The 16,988-nt window shown below is 40.0% G+C and overlaps 2 protein-coding genes across 2 annotated transcripts; one reads left to right on the top strand and one right to left on the bottom strand.

Annotated features, from left to right (window-relative positions):
- The first annotated feature begins 806 nt into the window (after positions 1 to 806).
- On the top strand, positions 807 to 6,205 carry kbtbd7 (kelch repeat and BTB (POZ) domain containing 7). The gene has a single exon (XM_002938044.5). It carries the CDS (start codon positions 1,119 to 1,121, stop codon positions 3,054 to 3,056), a length of 1,938 nt encoding a protein of 645 aa, XP_002938090.1. The 5' UTR covers positions 807 to 1,118; the 3' UTR covers positions 3,057 to 6,205.
- A 1,233-nt stretch (positions 6,206 to 7,438) lies between these two features.
- Positions 7,439 to 16,432, bottom strand: LOC100485833. Its single transcript, XM_002938042.5, has 4 exons — positions 15,169 to 16,432; positions 13,214 to 13,272; positions 12,035 to 12,198; positions 7,439 to 8,798 (listed from the first exon to the last, which is right to left on the bottom strand). The coding sequence occupies exons 2-4, from the start codon at positions 13,232 to 13,234 to the stop codon at positions 8,564 to 8,566; spliced, it is 420 nt and encodes a 139-aa protein (XP_002938088.1). The 5' UTR covers positions 13,235 to 13,272; positions 15,169 to 16,432; the 3' UTR covers positions 7,439 to 8,563.
- Positions 16,433 to 16,988: the final 556 nt, after the last annotated feature.

Below are 16,988 nucleotides of genomic sequence, written 5' to 3'. Positions count from 1 at the left end.
GCTGGTAGACATGCCCTACTTATTATTATAATTAACTTGAATTTATAAAGTGCAAACATATTGCGCAGTGCTGTATAATAAGTGGGTTTCATACATTGGACAGATTTACATACAAAGCAACCAATAACCAATACAAGAGGTGAAGTGGGCCCTGCCCAAAAAAAGCTTACAGTCTATAAGGAGGAAAGGGTTGAGACACAAGCACGAACGCTCTGAGTGCATTTTTGCTGAATTTTTCAGGCGTCCGCACAACTTTTTCGTAAGTTTGCGCGAAAAAATTGGAAAGGTTTTACTGCTGTTTACAATGGTTTGGTACGAAAATTTTGTGACTTTCGGATCGCCAATACGATGTTATCGTGACTAATACAATTTTTTCATAAGCATTTTCAGGATATTTGTGAAATTTTCATTTCCGATCTGAATTTTTCCCATTTGGGATTTGAATTTGTGGATTAGTAAATCTGCCCCAAGGTGTGGGATCTGAATGACTTACTGGCCTCATGAAACATGGAAAGTCAGGACTGTGGCTGTAACTGTAGAGGCATCACATAACATGAGTAAAGAAGTGCACATTTTTAGGAACTGATGGCAACCAGCCTTCAGAGGACAAGGACCATAAAATCAAATATGTCTATGGTGTATAAGACTATAGAGGGGCTTACAAATGTATGGGGAATGCCATTGCTAGGTGCAGGGGCATAACTACAGAAGATAGGGTTGGCAACTGGCAGGTAAATATGAAAAACAAATATTTTTCTCCCAAAAATGTGGCAACTGAAACATAGAAAGCAGACTTTCCCAGTGGGGAAAGCAGGTTTTTGATATCGTTATGCATTATCTGAACTTAAAAGAGCCCTAAATTGTATTTGTAAGGTGAAATGTAACACTCTGAATGATATATTTACTGCTGTCATGCATGTAGCAGCTCCGCATTGGTGAGCCAGTGTATGGATTGTTTGTGCCCAACATAAAAATGGATTGTAGAATCGTGGTCACTTCCGTCACGTGTCCCAGCATTGTAGGCAAGTACGTCATCCAGCTGTTGGAAAGGGCGGAAGTCAGTAGTGGTGCAGGCCTGTTCTCCTATTCAGCGGTACCGCTCTGTGTGCGTTCCGGCCATGGCTGCCTGCTCGGTTACCGATCTGTTTTCGGGGCCGGAGTTACTCGAGGACCCGGCTCACGCTTCTGCCCTCTTGGCTCAGCTGAAATCATTTTACGACGCTCGATTGTTGTGCGATGTGACTATCCGAGTGCTGGGTGGCAGAGGCCCCGACGAGCTTGCTGGAGGAGGCGATATGGAGAGCGGCCGCAGCTTTAGCTGCAATCGTAACATCCTGTCCGCGGCCTGCCCCTACTTCAAAAGCATGTTCACAGGAGGGCTGTACGAGAGCAAGCAGCAGCAGGTCACTCTGCACGATATGGACCCGGAGTCCATGGCTCTCATTATAGATTACTGTTACACGGGCAGGGTGACCGTGACTGAAGCCAACGTGCAGCGTCTGTATGCGGCCGCCGATATGCTGCAGCTGGAGTATGTGCGACAGGCCTGTGCTGGCTACTTGGCCCGGCGCCTCGATCTGCATAACTGTGCCAGTATCCTTCGCTTTGCCGATGCCTTTGACCACCCCGAGCTGAGATCCCGCTCCCTTGCCTTCATGTCTCGCCACTTTGAGCAGCTGGCAGTTGGAGACGAGCTGTGCGAGCTGAGCTTGGCCCAGCTGAAAGAGGTACTGACCATGGACAATTTGGATGTGGATAGTGAGAGGGTGGTGTGTAGTGCGGCCCTGCGTTGGCTTGAGGCCAGCCCAAAGGAAAGGGCATCCATGTGCCAGGACGTTCTGCGCTGTGTGCGATGGCAGCACTTTACAGACAAGGACCGTGTGTATCTGGAGGGCCTGAGGTCTAAATCATTTGTGCGCAAACACTGCCATCAGTATTTGGATGCTGTCCTGCAGGATAAAGATGGGAAAGCCTCTTCTGTCGGGTTGCCATGCCAGGAAGGAAGTCCGCTCAGAAGGATCGGTATGCTTGCCAAGGAGATGGTTATATTCTTTGGCCATCGCAAGGAGCCTTTTTTATGTTATGACCCCTACTCAGGTGATATTTACACAATGCCATCTCCGCTGACCAACTTAGCGCTTGGAAAAGCCATGACATCCTCTGCTGTTTGTGTGTCCCCTGAAAATGACTTGTACTTGGCCACCCAACCCATGAAGCAGCTGTGGATGTATAGCCCTGTTCAGAACAACTGGCAGCTACTGGCAGAAAGACTCATCTGCAGAGAAGGTATGGACGTGGCCTACCTGAACGGATATGTTTATATTGTGGGTGGTCGTGATCCATCCACGGGTGCCAAGATTAAGGATGTGGAGTGCTACAGCGTGCAAAGGAATCAGTGGTCTCTAGTGGCCCCTTTGCCACATTCGTTTTACTCATTTGAGCTTGTGACTGTCAACGACTACTTGTATGCGGTCAGTAACAAAAGGATGCTGTGCTATGACCCTGCCTGCAACCAGTGGCTTAACTGTGCCTCCCTAAAGCGCTGTGATTTCCAGGAAGCTTGTGTCTTTAATGATGAAATTTACTGCATTTGTGACATCCCCGTGGTAAAGGTGTACAATCCCGCCAGAGGGGAGTGGAGGAGAATATGTGAAATCCCAGCTGAGGGCAATACAAATAACTATCAAATTGTACGGCATGGTTCCAAACTCCTCCTAATCACATGCACCACAGTGCAGTGGAAGAAGAACCGTGTAACTGTGCATGAGTATGATGTGACTAATGACCGCTGGATAAATATTGGCACTATGCTGGGCCTTCTGCATTATGACTGTAGCTTCATATGCCTCTCTGCTCGGGTATATCCTTCCTGCTTGGAGCCAGGGCAGAGTTACATAACGGAGGAGGATGATGTGCGCAGTGAGTCTAGCACTGACTGGATGGATGGCTTTAGTGAGATAGACTCGGAATCTGACAGCCTTAGCTCATTTTCGGAAGATGAATGGCCTAGAGTGGCAGTAGCACGACATCGGATATATGTTGAGGGCGCCTTCTAAAGACTTCTTTCTGTCTGCCACAAACTTATTTATTATAAGGTCTGTGAGCCAAAATATGAGAGTAAAAGAACAGTCTGTGCCTCATAATGAGGCATGTGATCTCAAGCATATTTTGCCAAATCAGCATCTGAAGGAAATGTTTAACTTAGCATATGTATCTGGGAAAGAAGGCTAGTTTCCTTTATCGCCTTCCTTTCTATTGCTGTTAGATCCTAGTGTAAGAATCGCCGTAGTATTGCATCGCTGCTTATGTTGTCTGGCCAGAAGTCCATAAATACCAGTGGCGATTTCTAAGTACTATGCAGCAAAGGAAGGCGGGTAGTTTGCAAATAAGCAGCAATTTCTGAAAAATCACTTTCTTAAAAGTTTAATATCAGACATTTTCACATTTTTTATTTTGTATTTTAGACAATTAAAATCACTCTTTTGAACACCAGCTGCCCCTATTAAAAATCTCTTGTATAGTGTAGCATGTGTATTACATTGTGAATTATTAAACATTACTTATTCATAGAAGGTATTTTATATACCCCAAAGAATGACTGCTGTTGCACATACTCCAAGTCAGCAAATTGTGAGGTTCTTTATTTGGCTCAGAGGGTTCTAAACTCTGGATACATGCATATCCTTTATTTTATTAAGGCAACAGTTTTCCATTCCGAGCCGTATGCTTTGGAAATTTAAAACTAGCCATTGCCAGTGTCTTCCCATGAGCTAAATAGGTCACCTTCGATCTTTGTGAGGGGGTGTCTTTGTGTCTTTGGGTAGACTTTTTGGTTAGAAACCCGCCTTGATGAGTCTGAGCTCTGCTGTGCCTTGGGATTCAGGCTTGCATTTCAGCAGGCAGTAGTATTTATTTTAAATTTTCTGGTTGCACTCTACAGCTGTGCTGTAGAGTGCAACTGGAAAAGAGAGATTTTTGTTTTAATGGCATGAGTATCCTTTTAAAGGGGATCTGTCACCCACACACAGAGATGTATAGCAAAAGTCCTTTGCAAATTAAACATGAGAACTAAATTCTCTTTTTATTAAAAACAAATCCATACCTATTATCCATACCTATTATACATGTATTCAAAAATCTCAGCTGTCGCTCATATTGCCTGCCTGGCCTCTATGCCTCAGGTCAATTACTTTCACTTTCTATTCAAAACTTAGTAGATGTCAATGCACTCCTCACATTCCCCTTCCCTCCTCACTCATTCTGGTGCATTCACAAGATTTTGGGGTAATACAAAACTTGCCTTATCAGTGCCCACAAAATGGTGCCTGCCTCCTTGATGTGACTGTGAATTCCAAGACTAAAGGACATAAGATTTATATAGTGTAAGTAAACTTTATTTTGCTTAACTAACATGCTAGAAAAAGATTTTAAATTATTTGTTAGGGTGACAGGTCCCTTTAAAGGACAAGGAAAGTGTAAATAAGATAGCAAGTCCAGGGAAAGCCTTACCTCATTTGCAGCCTGCCAGTGCCCCAGTTTAAAAGATCCTGCTCTGTTGATTTGCCAAACACTACAAGAAGCGAAATAGCGCTACCCATAATCCATAATAGTTTTTTGATAAGGCGCATGCGCCTATTGTCCTTCTTGTGAGCATGCTTTCATCCCCTGAAGCCGGCACACACAACTGAAAATTTGCACATGCGCAGAAGAATGACAAGGACACACAGGGCAACGTAATTACAAACAAAATGGCAGACGCAATCTCCTAAAGTAACTATTACATTAAATGATTGGTTATTCTCTTTCAGGGCAGATTTTTGATAAAAAAAAGTTAACGATTTCTTTTTCCTTTAAGGTTAAGAACCCATGGAGCAGTTAAGTTGCCCGCGTTACATCTCTGCTGTCTCTGGTGACAAACCTCTTTAAAAAGCCTTTCCACCAGCAGCAATATGAGTTGCTGGTGGAAAGCCTTTCGCGTTGTTTCATTTTCTGAAGTCGCGCAGTTACCTGCAGGTGAAAACTTTGAGCGACTTCGGATTACTGAAGCGACGTGAGGGGCTTTCCACTGATGACTCTTATTGTTGAAGGCAGAAAGCCTTTTTGAACCACTCAGTGGGTTCTTGCCCTTAATGTCTTAGCTACTATTTACCTTATAAAGTGCATCCTACTACAGTAACGGGTTTTAACAGCTGGACTGCATGCCCCAGAACAGGCTAGAAAATTCTCTGCACTCTATAGTATGTGGAGGTGCTCTTCTAGAGCATAGCGACTACATATTACCATATCTATATATATATGCCAAATATATCTTTTGTACAGCCATTATTGTCAACAAGATACCTTTGACACATTTAAGTTGCAGTAATATTTCTAAGGCTGTGTTCTCAAGGGCACCAGTCCTACTCATCTTCAGTGCTAAAGCTTTGTATTATTGCAGTTATTTTTCTGCTTGTTTAGGAGGGGGTATCATCTTAACTTCAGTGTGTCATTTATAAACTCCTTACTTCTCTTCCTCTTGCCAATCAAAATTCAGTTACTTTTGATTCTTAAAAAGTTGGTTGTTTTGCCACAGACGACAAATCTCTGTTCCACAAAGTTGAAACTTAATCAGATTATGGCTTCTGAAGGCACCTGGTGATTGAAATTCTTCTAGAAATGTTTGTATTCATGGTGCATTGTTTTCTCTTTTTCAAAAAAATACTGCTTACTATAAAGGTGAACTAAAGCTCAGTACAACAAACATTTTTCTTTTCTGTTTGTAAATGACTACTAAAATTAGCAGCAAGACTTCCTGTTCAGACTACTGGTGTCTGACAACTGAATAAAATGCCTATAATTATTACTATAAGCTCAGCAGTGCCACAGCATTAAAATAGGTTACTGTTTCACAGGCAAAACATAGACAGAAATGCCCTGGAAGCTAAATAAAGGGTAAACTGTGCATTATACATGCCCTAAAGTATTGTTTAAGTTTTAAAAAAAATCATAATTTTGGTTTGTTTTGTTAACCTTAATTTATGTGCAAATGTTTGTGCTGTGCTAAAGAATGACCTTCCCTTTGGTTTTTCCCAATATATAGCTTCTGTTTGTGGATTTTGAAAAATAATTTGTTGAAGTCAGTCAGGAACAGAGTGGTAAACATGAAACCCTCAATGGAAGCTTGGTTTATATTGGAAATTTTGTTCTAATAAATCATTTTCCTTCATTTTTTTTTGTGTGTATTTTTTTTTTTTTTTTTTTTAGAGCTGAGTTTATCCCAGAAACAAGGGAACAGATTTGGGCAGTTTTAAGGTTTAAGCCTAACAAATCCTGACCAATATCTTTGCTTAGTGAATGTTGGCTAGTTTACAGATCAGACATGCTGAAAAAAAAAATTTCACCTGCCAGTGCACCATATCAGTCAGTGTGTGATTTATGGCAGATGATGAAGTAAGGGAGCCACTGTTTCTCCTGTTCCTCCTGTTCTTAATGTTTGGGCTGTCAGCACACAAGAACAGAACAATAGAAAGTTGGCCATAGTATGTATGTATATGTAATATAGATATATATAGATATATATACGTAAATATAGAGAGATAGATATATTAGTGTCCATAGAAAGCACTTAAAGCATCAAAACTCATTTAACTCATGTTTTTGTGGTTTTGTGTAATGACGGTTATCATTCCTGTTTTTCATAAATCATCGCCTATACAAGTATTGCTTACCTGCTCCAACCATCTACTAAATTCACCTGTCTGCTTTGGGCAGGCTCTGAAAGACTCATCATGATTTACCAGAAGCTCTTTTGATGGGAACCAACAGACCACAACTATAGACCATGGTGCACATACAAGATCTTACTTAGTGGCTGCCACTATTTAGAGGTTTTTTTTTTTTTTACAACATGATTTGAAGGCTAGATGCTGCTAACATAACATTACAGGTTTCTAATACATGTTGCTTATACAGTCCAAAACGTACAACTGCTATAAAACGATCATAGGTAGATTCAATCAATTCAGTAAGGCATTTTGTATATGTGTCGATTTCTCTGATGGCGACGAGAAGGAAGGGAAAGTGAAAAGTTAAAGGGGAACTCCACCCAAACACCAAACAAACACAGCTTTTTAAAAAGTAACTTTGCAATACATCATCAGTTAAACAATATGCAGTCTTTTCATGATTTTTAATGTAATAATATGGTTTGGAATAGTTACCTAAGCCTAGCCTCCTGTTGATCTGGGTATCTACTTTGAGACTGAAGAAAGAAACTGTCCTCCGCTTGCATTCTCCAAATCCCATAATACTCTGTACGTAATATTGATAAGGAAAGGAACATCACAGTGTAATGCAATGTGGCTTATGTAGTTCCTGCATGTTGTCTGTAAACTGTGAAGTTGTTACAATTTGTAACATCAGTGTTTTAGGATTTCAAATGATACAGAGACAGAGGAACTGTTTTGCAGCTGGATTTCAGCATATAAAAATTGTATTTATTAATACTTTTACACAAACAGATTACACTGATGGGTATGTTAGGGGTTTCTATGTTGTGTGGTGCTCTTTAACAAATTTTGGTTCGAAAGCTTCCTTTTAAATATTACAAAAATGTTTGTATTCTCTGCACACTCCTTAGATAAAATATTGCCATCTAAAAATATCAAATATCTTTGGAAAGCCTACATCACTCAGCTTCCTTGCAAACATGGGTTTCTGGAATCACCCTGAACTTATTTATTTCATGTTATTCGCTATGAGTGCCCATTCACTGAGCTGGAGAAAAAGTGTGGGCAGTGAAGGAGAGGGTGGGAGAGAACATAAACACTAGGGAAGGGGTGTCAGCATGGACCAGTATCATTGTTTTGAAGGAATGTAATGTATTGCACTGCAATTGGCTAGAATTATTCACATCGGTCCCTGTCCAGAGGGTTGATAACTGTATTAGTATTTCTATGTAAAGTTGTGTTAGTTGTTACACCCTTATATTGCGCAGAATATGTTGGCACTTCATGTTAATAAGGATAACGCATACACTGCTGTTAGATTAAGCAGGAGCCATTTACCCAATAAGTATATTTATAGAAACCAAAGCAGTAGGAAAATGAACACACAAGCTTGTTGGGAACCTACAGACACCATGCATTGAGTTTCGGATCAGAATCAAATCAAGAGCACAGTGTTGAGCAGCAGCAGCAGTGTTAGTCATGTTTGAGGGTTTTGCATGTCATATTATCTTTACAGACCTTAGCAACTGTAATTAACTTTAGTAAAGTAATTATAACAAGGGAAGTGTACCTGTATTACAGGTTTGATATTAATCCAGATTTCAGGTGGTTCTGCTTTGTATCCAACAATCTGACAAAACCTATATAATCATAATTACATAAATATATCTATATATATAATTTTTTTTTTTGCATTTTTAAATATTGTTTTATTTGGTTTAGTAGCTGAACAAGTTGGCCTTGTGCTATAATTATCTTCCTCTTGCTGGAGACGAAGGCCTTGCTGACTCTCTATGCTAATATCTAAAATAAGAACTGAGCAGTAGCTTTAAGGAAACCTTTCTGTCTGGCCACTATTAAGTGTACTTGCGGCTAAGCTCATTGATTTTCTTCAGACCCTCCTTATTATTAATGGTCTTGTGCACTGTAATGAGGAATGGAAAAGCAGAAGGAAGCTCCACGCGACTGCTCAGCTTTTGATGCCCCCAGTGCAGACAGCGCAGTTTATCGGCCAGGTCCTTTCTGCCTGCACGTTCTAGGGCATCTTGCAGGATCTTTGTCTTGTTTAATTTGTTCCATGCTTTCTCATACCTGCAGCCACAGAAAGTTAGTGGTAAGTATAATTGTCCAACTATTCTGAAAGCTTTAAAAATGATATTACCACATTCTTAGCACTAATGCTACATACCTGTGCGCATTTGTGCAACTGCAGTGTGGTGCATTTGGTGGAGCATGGAATAACTGGCCCCATTGAGCTTTATAATTGTGCGCTTGCAGGAATGCAATGAAGCACAGGATAACAAAGGGATTCAAATCTGTTTTGCCTGCTCTCAGCATTCATCTCCATCACTGTACCTATCAATCAGTAAGACCATATGGATCCAATTAGTCCATGCAGTACTGTGCTGAACACACCACACAGCCATTTTAAATCCAAATGCCCACCGAGAGCAGGCACAACCACAGAAGGCTTCTTCCTAACTGGATTCTGTTTCATTTTGATTGAAGACAAGACTCAAGCCTTAAGGTGCCCATACACTATAAGATCCGCTCGCTTGGCGATGTCCTATGGGGGGGCGATATCGGGTAGCAAGAAAGTTTAAAAAAAAATAATCCGATCGTTTGGCCCTGTGGCCAAACGATCGGATTACATTTGTGGTTATGGAGCCGATTACATTTGTGGTTATGGATTACATTTGTGGTTATGGAGCCGATGCGGTCCCCGATCCGACTGGATTTTCTAACCTGCCCGATCGAGATCTGGCCAATTTCAGGCCAGATATCGGTCGGCCAGGCTGCTCTGTTCTGCCCATACACGGGCCGATTAGCTGCCGAATCGGTCCAAGGGACCGATATCGGCAGCTATAGTCGGCCCGTGTATGGGGACCTTAAACCTACTGCCAGTATCAGTCTGTTTATAGGTACCATTATCCAAATAGGTTGTTTCAGAGGAATAGTATACAAATTAGTGCTGGAGATCTTCTCAAATGCCCAAATGGCATTTTTCTTTTTTTTGACATTTTTCTTTTTTTTGATGTAAAAGCAAAAATAATGCCAGATTATGGCATTATGACATAATATAACACATTTGTAGGCTAAAACCATATTCGGATGTAAAACTTCCTTGGGCATATTCAGTAAGGAACACTTTCAGATGTACAAAGTGTGGAGGAACTACACAGAAAAGTTCTCAGTGGATGCTCAGTTAGTACCATGTCTGGCTGCTAACTAAAGTGCTACACTGCAACCAGGCCTGGACTGGCATTCAAAATAGGCCCTGGCATTTCTAGGACACAGAGGCCCAAACAGCCCAATAAATAGTGACTGTCTATGGCATCTCACAGCAGCCCTATTGGTTGTATACTTTATCTTTCAGTATCTTTCAGTTTCTAATACTTTGGAGCGTATTTATTAACTAACTTGTAGATGAATTACTGATTTTGCTATGGGCAACATCACCAGTGATGTTAGTCTCTAGTGTTAATAAATTTGCCTCTTTGTGTATTCCAGCAGTATAAATTCATATGTGACCACTTGAAACTAGGGTTTCCTTCTGTTAGGAGTAGTGTGTAACCAATGAGTGGGGATAAGTGGCTTAAAGGCCTCTATGTTATTCATTGTCTTGTCTGAAAAGAGTGGTTGAGACCCAAATACATTTCTGTGGACAGAGTTGTATATTTCCAAAGACCAACTGTACAAGTATTCCAGCACTTATCATTGACTCTGCTCCCCCACTTAAGGAGGGGGGTAACAAGATTGAAAGCACCTGGAAGGTAACTACTAGCAGAATAACAATCATCTCCAGAAAAGTAAAGGTGGTCACACGAAAGATCGTCAGATCCGCCACTAACCTTCAGGGTTGAAACGGCAGATAAGGAGGTAGAAACAATAGGATTTCTACCTCCTTCTGCCGATTCAGCCCTGACAGCAGATTTTGTTCAGGTGCCTTCTATGGTGCCCGATCTTGCCGACTTGCCATACACACACCAAATATCATACAAAATGAGGTTTCGTACGATATTATCGGTGCGTGTATGGCCAGCTTAAGCCTTCTCCCACCAGTGAAATCACAGGCCTTGAGTGGATTAACTAATGACCTGCATGTGGATCACAGTACTATGTAATTGCTTTTCTACTTCTTCCTGGAGAAGGTGGTTGACTCTGCACTACCCATAGGGTGAAGTGCGGGAGATCAGAGGGGTAAATTTTAATTCCGTCCTTGCCAAAAATAGCACATCACGACTAACAAATGAAGCCTGCATGAATGTAAGGTTTTAGTTGCTCTTTAGTATTCTGCTTGCTGCAGTGAGCCAGAGAGTATCTTAATTGAAAGGCTAAATTGTTTTATACTTATAATGTTTTTCTAAACTTAAAGTATGTTACAAAAATGTAACAGCCATGCCCAGGCCCAGACTGGCAATTTGTGGATTCTGGCAAATGCCAGAGGGGCTGCTGTAAGATGCCATAGACGGTCACTATTTATTGGGCTGGTGGGGGGATTGTTTGGCCTCTGTGTACCAATGCCAGGGTCTATTCTCAATCCTAGTCCAGGCCTGGCCATACATTTGTTAACAACTGAAGGATAAAATCAGGGTGATAAATAGTGTCTGGTTTGATTGGGATGCTTTTATCATTTATTGAGGTCATCTATCCATGCACTTTAACCCCCCCTCCCCCCGGTACTTTAGGTTTGTTAGAAAGAAGGTTGAGAGGATGAAGAAGGAGGAACAAACATATAAATAGACATTAGGGACTCGTTTGTGTATAGCAGTATCTGTGGACTCCTTCAGTGGGATAGTCCTGGAAAGTACAGGTATGGGATCCCTTATCCAGAAACCTGTTATCCAGAAAGTTCCAAATTACGGAAAGGCCATTTCCCATAGACTCCATTATAAGCAAATAATTTTAATTTTATAAAATGATTTCCTTTTTTATAAAAACAGTACCTTGTACTTGGTCCAAACTAAGATATAATTAATCCTTATTGGAGGCAAAACAAGCCTATGGGGTTTAATTAATATTTAAATCATTTTTAGCAGATTTAAGTTATGGAGATCCAAATTACGTAAAGATCCCTTATCCGGAAAACCCCAGATCCCAAGCATTCTGGATAACTGTACTACCTTTTGTTAGAGTTTGATAGGCATTAAAGATTCAATAGCAGGCCACCTGGCACTATTTCTTTTTTGTTTATTCAAAGTCCACCTTGCACTGTTTGTGTATTAACCAAATCCCACAGTTTCAGCAGCATATTCTACAGATGCAGCCATTAGCCTGTTACTTGCCTGCAGCTAATCAACAAAGTAATACCAACAAAATGTTATTACCAGCATTCCAACATTTTCTGAGCTTGAAGTTTCTTTTCCACAGATGCCATATGGAATTTTCTAATTTCTGGTCGGCTGAATCCAAGTTCACTGGCAACTATAGTCCACTCAAATCCAAGCTGGTTGCCAAGTTCTTTAACGGACTTGAGATTAATTACAGCATCCTATTGGAACCAAATATCATTATTTCAGGAGATATTTTCGTACAGGTATGGGATACCTTATCTGGAAACTTGTTATCCAGAAAACTCCAAATTATGGGAAGGCCATCTCCCATAGACTCCATTTTAAGCAAATAATTCTAATTTAAAAAAATGATTGCTTTTTCTCTGTAATAATAAAATAGTACCTCGTCACTAAGCTGCATGAATCCATATTTGGTATATCTAACGTTTAAATTTTTTGGGGGTAGAATTAAGTTATGGAGATCCAAATAACAGAAAAATCCTTTATCCAAAGCATTTTGGATAACAGGTTCCAAACCTGTACATATAATAATAGGTTATTCTGTTATAATGCAATAACCCCCTCCAGCAGTAACAACAGGAGATAGACATAAAAACTACACATCATTTTCCATGCATACAATTGACTATTAGTGTAAAGAGAATGCAGTTAAAGGGAAATTATACACCTAAAATACCTTTTCTAACAATGAACACAATGGACTAAAGGACTTCTGCCTATTGTTTTAATTTTAAAAATGCATATTTTCCTATTTTTTGCCATTATAAAGCACTAATTTGAAAGTTGAGCTGTTTTTCACTAAACTCTTCCCCTCCCTTTCTTTATAAACAGGGCAATTTGTCCAGAGGTCCTTATCTACCTATGCACAAGCAAACCCCTCCCTTCTCTAAGCAGCAACCTTTGAATAGCTCATTATCAGGGGCTTCTCAGTGGTCTGGTAATTCGTTTTATCAACCCCTTTGAAATTCTCTGGGATCAGAAAGTGACAGGTAGTGCTAAAGTGAAACTGGCTTCATATCCTTGTTTAGTGTTAGAAATAACAAAAATCATAGATATTTTTAATTAAAACAGTAGACAAACGTTCAGCTCAAGCCCTATTCATTGAGCTCGTGTTGAAAAGGGGTACTGTCTCTAAAACAGACATGAATAGGCATTTGCAGCAAGAAAATACAGGGAGAGAAATTTTCAAAGTGAAGGAAGTGCATGATTTACCTCCTGGGCTTTATTTGGCATCTTTAGATGTCACTGGGACATATACCAGCAGTTGCTTCCTACAATATAAAAATGCAATAATTAGAGCTGAAAATAGCAGTGAAATACAGTCACTATTTATTGGGCAGGTGGGGGCTGTTTGGGCCTCTGTGTACTTGAAATGCCAGGGCCCATTTTGAATCCCAGTCTGGAACTGGCCCCCACACACTTGGAAATGGTGAACTGTAATTTGTTAGGTTACATTTGTTATAAAAGGAGTCACAAATGCTTGCCTCAAGTAAAATTGAATTAATAACATATTTCCACAGTAAATATAAAAACTAGGAAAAAGCCAGGAAGCTTAATAATCCCCTCTGAGAGCTATACATCCTTTGGAATTATTAGATATTTTACAATCTGACCACTGATTGATAGAGAAGCAGTTCTACCTTCATTGTTTAGACTGTAATGTACAGCTTCAGGAATATCTGGGGTAAGTATTTACCATGTTTAATCACTGTACTGAAGACATTTTACAAAAAAGAAATGCTGCAAATTTGTTACCAGTCCATGTATCTACATTATTAATTATGTAACTTGAGTCTGCTCCCAGACAGAAAAGGCTGATGATGCATGCGGATAGCATTACGTGTCAGTGAGACAAAATCACAACATATAAATACCTTCGAGCGCTGCTACTGGAAAAGCCAATTAAATGCATTGGATTGCTGCTGGTCATTTCATATTGCTTGCAGCAGCCTTGTATGTAAATATCACACAAAAGCAGTGCTTGTACCAAAAATATATTTTTGCCATAGTCGTCTTTCATCACTTAAATGAGCCCCAAGAAAATCCAATGTATTTTGATCACTGCTACAAATAGAGACCTAGACCTCAGGTACAGCACATAAACACTGGGCACCATTTCTATACTGACTAAAGCAAGTGCCTTTTATAATGTAAGGCAGTAACAATGAAGCAAATTGGCTGGATTTCCTGAAATACTGTTGCTAGCCACTTGAAATATGCACACTGTTTTATTAACCTATTGAGCTATGGAACAACTGGCGGAGATTCATTTGCACTCACAATTCACTCACTCACTATAAACCTCAGAGTTGCACAGTAATAGGGCCTTTTAAATACTTTTGTACTGGTGGCATCCCCTATTCCTATAATAAGGGCTAAAATAGCAAAATCTGTAACAACCAGCTACACAGCCGCAGTGCATTTCTGTGAGGAAATGCTAAGCCTGCTAGTGAGAGTTTGTATTAATAAAAAAAAACACAGATTGAACACAGATGAGCACAGCTTTCTATGAGAGATGCAGAAATGTTTTATCTCTTCCTGAAAGTTGGTTTATGTAGGCACCTAAATTAGGTAAGGTTATGTTGGCAGATATAATGAAGTAATGATATAGCTATGAAAGGGGTAGTTCACCTTTAAATTAATGCTTAGTTTGTTGTAGAATGGCCATTTCTCAGGTTTACTTTCATTTAGCCTTCATTTTTCTTTTTATAGTTTTTGAATTATTTGCCTTCTCCTTCTGCCTCTTTCTAGCTCTTTTACTGGCTGTGGCAGCCAAAAAACTATTGCTTTGTTAGGCTATAATTTTATTGTCATCTTTCTATTCAGACCCCTCCTCTCATGTTCTACTCTCTCATTCAAACTGGAGAGCTGTTGATCAAAAAGCTACATAATTAAAAAAAACACAAATTATAAAAAAAATTGGAAACCAGTTGCAAATTGGCTCAGAATATCACTCTTTGCATGCTATTAAAAGTTAATTTAAAGGTAAACAACCCCGTTAAAGCCCATAACTGATAAGACATGAAAGCTAGCAAAAAAGAACAAAAGGTAAAACAAAAAACATGGGAAAACTAAAAAGGTAACAAAAACCTGCACTGAGCTAGTTTATCATCATGCAAAACAAAAATGATGGTATTTTGGGAGGCTAGTATCCCTTTAATGCCTACCTTTGTTATTTATCTGCATCCAGGGGTGCATCAACTAAAAGAAATGTTGATCTCAAATATGGGAAAGGAGCTGTCTGTTTGCCTATATCTGGGCATGTTGCTAGGAGGTAACAATAACAAAAGAAAAAAATTGAACCTGTTAAAAATTAAAGAAAGCAGTTAATCAAACGTTCTCCATGATTGGAGTTTGTGAATCCAGTGACTTCACGCTCAGTTTAACATAGAGCTGAGTGCAGAATGCATTGGCGGCCCTGCTTAGCCACAAGAGAGCATTGTAATGGTGCACAACCCCCCACATTGGGCAGCTGCTTTTGCCTTGCTTAAGTCTGTGATAAAACTGAATCTTATTATATAGTAGTTGGTTATGAGACCTCTTGATTAACTCCATGTAATCAGGGGCAACATGATCCAAGCCATTATTGGGTTTTAAAATGCCCAGACTCAAGCATAATATCTCTAATGAAGTTTCTGCCTAGTTTATGTAAATTCAAATAGAAGTGCCTCTTAGTTATTTTGTTACTTTCCCTAGCAGAGTTGCAGCTGACATATGACTTATGGATGGTCTAATGCTTTGGCTGTTGTTATAACACTGCCCAGTTCAGAGCACTGAGACCCCTTTTATTCCCTACAGAAATTAAAAATGCAAGATTTTGTTTCAAGTCACCAAATCATTTTTCTTGAAGTCAACAAAATCCCATTTTAGGTTATGGCTATGAGAGGATATGGCCTTGGCACCCAGACTCAGATGTATCCCACCGAGTAATAAAGGTAGATCAAAGTGTAGATGACATACGTGTTTAATTTATATTTTCATTATACACAGTACTTATGGGAGGCCATTTGTTTTCTAGTAAATGTGTCTGCAAAGGGAGTGCTGTAAGATGTCATAGCATAGACAGTCAGTATTGGGCCTGCGGGGGGCTGTACTTGGAAAGCCAGGGCCTATTTTGAATCTCAGTCCAGACCATACATTTTAATGATTGTAATACTGTTATCAGTTATACAGGTCATCTGTCCTGCTTAAGCACATTAGGTTTGTTAGAAAGAAGGGTGAGAGTGAGGTTGGGCCTGTGAAGGCTGTTTGGGCATCTGTGTATATAAAATGCCAGGGCCTTTTTGGAAGTCCAGTTTGAACCTGTTACCATTGATTAATTTGGTTCTGTAGAATGTCAGCCTTATGGCAAGTTTTCTTAAAGCAACCTTATTTGGTTCATAATGTACAGCCCAATATTTATCTATTTAGCACTATTACCTTTAAATAAAACATTTTGTGTGAATATATTGTATACATTTTTATTAAAAGGAAAAGTAAAGCCTCCCAGGCAAATTTTTAGTTTTAGCAGCAGTGCCCCCTCTTTAATCACTTCACTGACATTTGGCCCAACTTATCTGCGCCCCCATAGCATGTCCAGAACTGCAGAGCTGCTTGATAGCGTTGGCCCCCACCTGTTCCCAGCAGCCATCTTGGTGATCAGCAAGCAGCACATGCACACTGGCACCCAAACTGGGATATTGGGGTACAGGGTTGGACGGGCCCAACAGGGCAAGTTGGTGTGGGGGCCGGATTGCTGCTGACCAGTAATGAGTAGGGGCTAGAGAAGACGGTATTTAGACCCTTAAATCTTGTTACAGAAGTGGAATTACACAGAAATATAGAAAACATTAGAAAGCCCAGATTGTCCTGAAAAAAATGATATATAGTTTCCCTGGGCAAACTAAAATGACCCCTCAGGAAATGCCCCAAAGTGAAATGACATGGCATGGAAATGACATATCACCAGAGATGTTGCCCACAAAAAAGTGCTCCCATTTCATTTATA

This window comes from Xenopus tropicalis, chromosome 2 (genome assembly GCF_000004195.4).
Source record: "Xenopus tropicalis strain Nigerian chromosome 2, UCB_Xtro_10.0, whole genome shotgun sequence".
NCBI classification, from domain to species: Eukaryota; Metazoa; Chordata; class Amphibia; order Anura; family Pipidae; genus Xenopus; species Xenopus tropicalis.
The sequence above is the reverse complement of the archived record's forward strand: the minus strand, read 5'-3'. Positions and strand labels throughout refer to the sequence as shown.

Bases quoted from the DNA above. Each gene is read 5' to 3' on its own strand.
- kbtbd7 (XM_002938044.5), top strand. From the start codon at position 1,119: ATGGCTGCCTGCTCGGTTACCGATCTGTTTTCGGGGCCGGAGTTACTC.
- LOC100485833 (XM_002938042.5), bottom strand. From the start codon at position 13,234: ATGCCAAATAAAGCCCAGGAG. The intron at 12,199-13,213 runs GTAAATCATGCA...TGGTTCCAATAG, and splicing joins TGCCAAATAAAGCCCAGGAG to GATGCTGTAATTAATCTCAA. The intron at 8,799-12,034 runs GTAATAACATTT...CTGTGGCTGCAG, and splicing joins CAGAAAATGTTGGAATGCTG to GTATGAGAAAGCATGGAACA.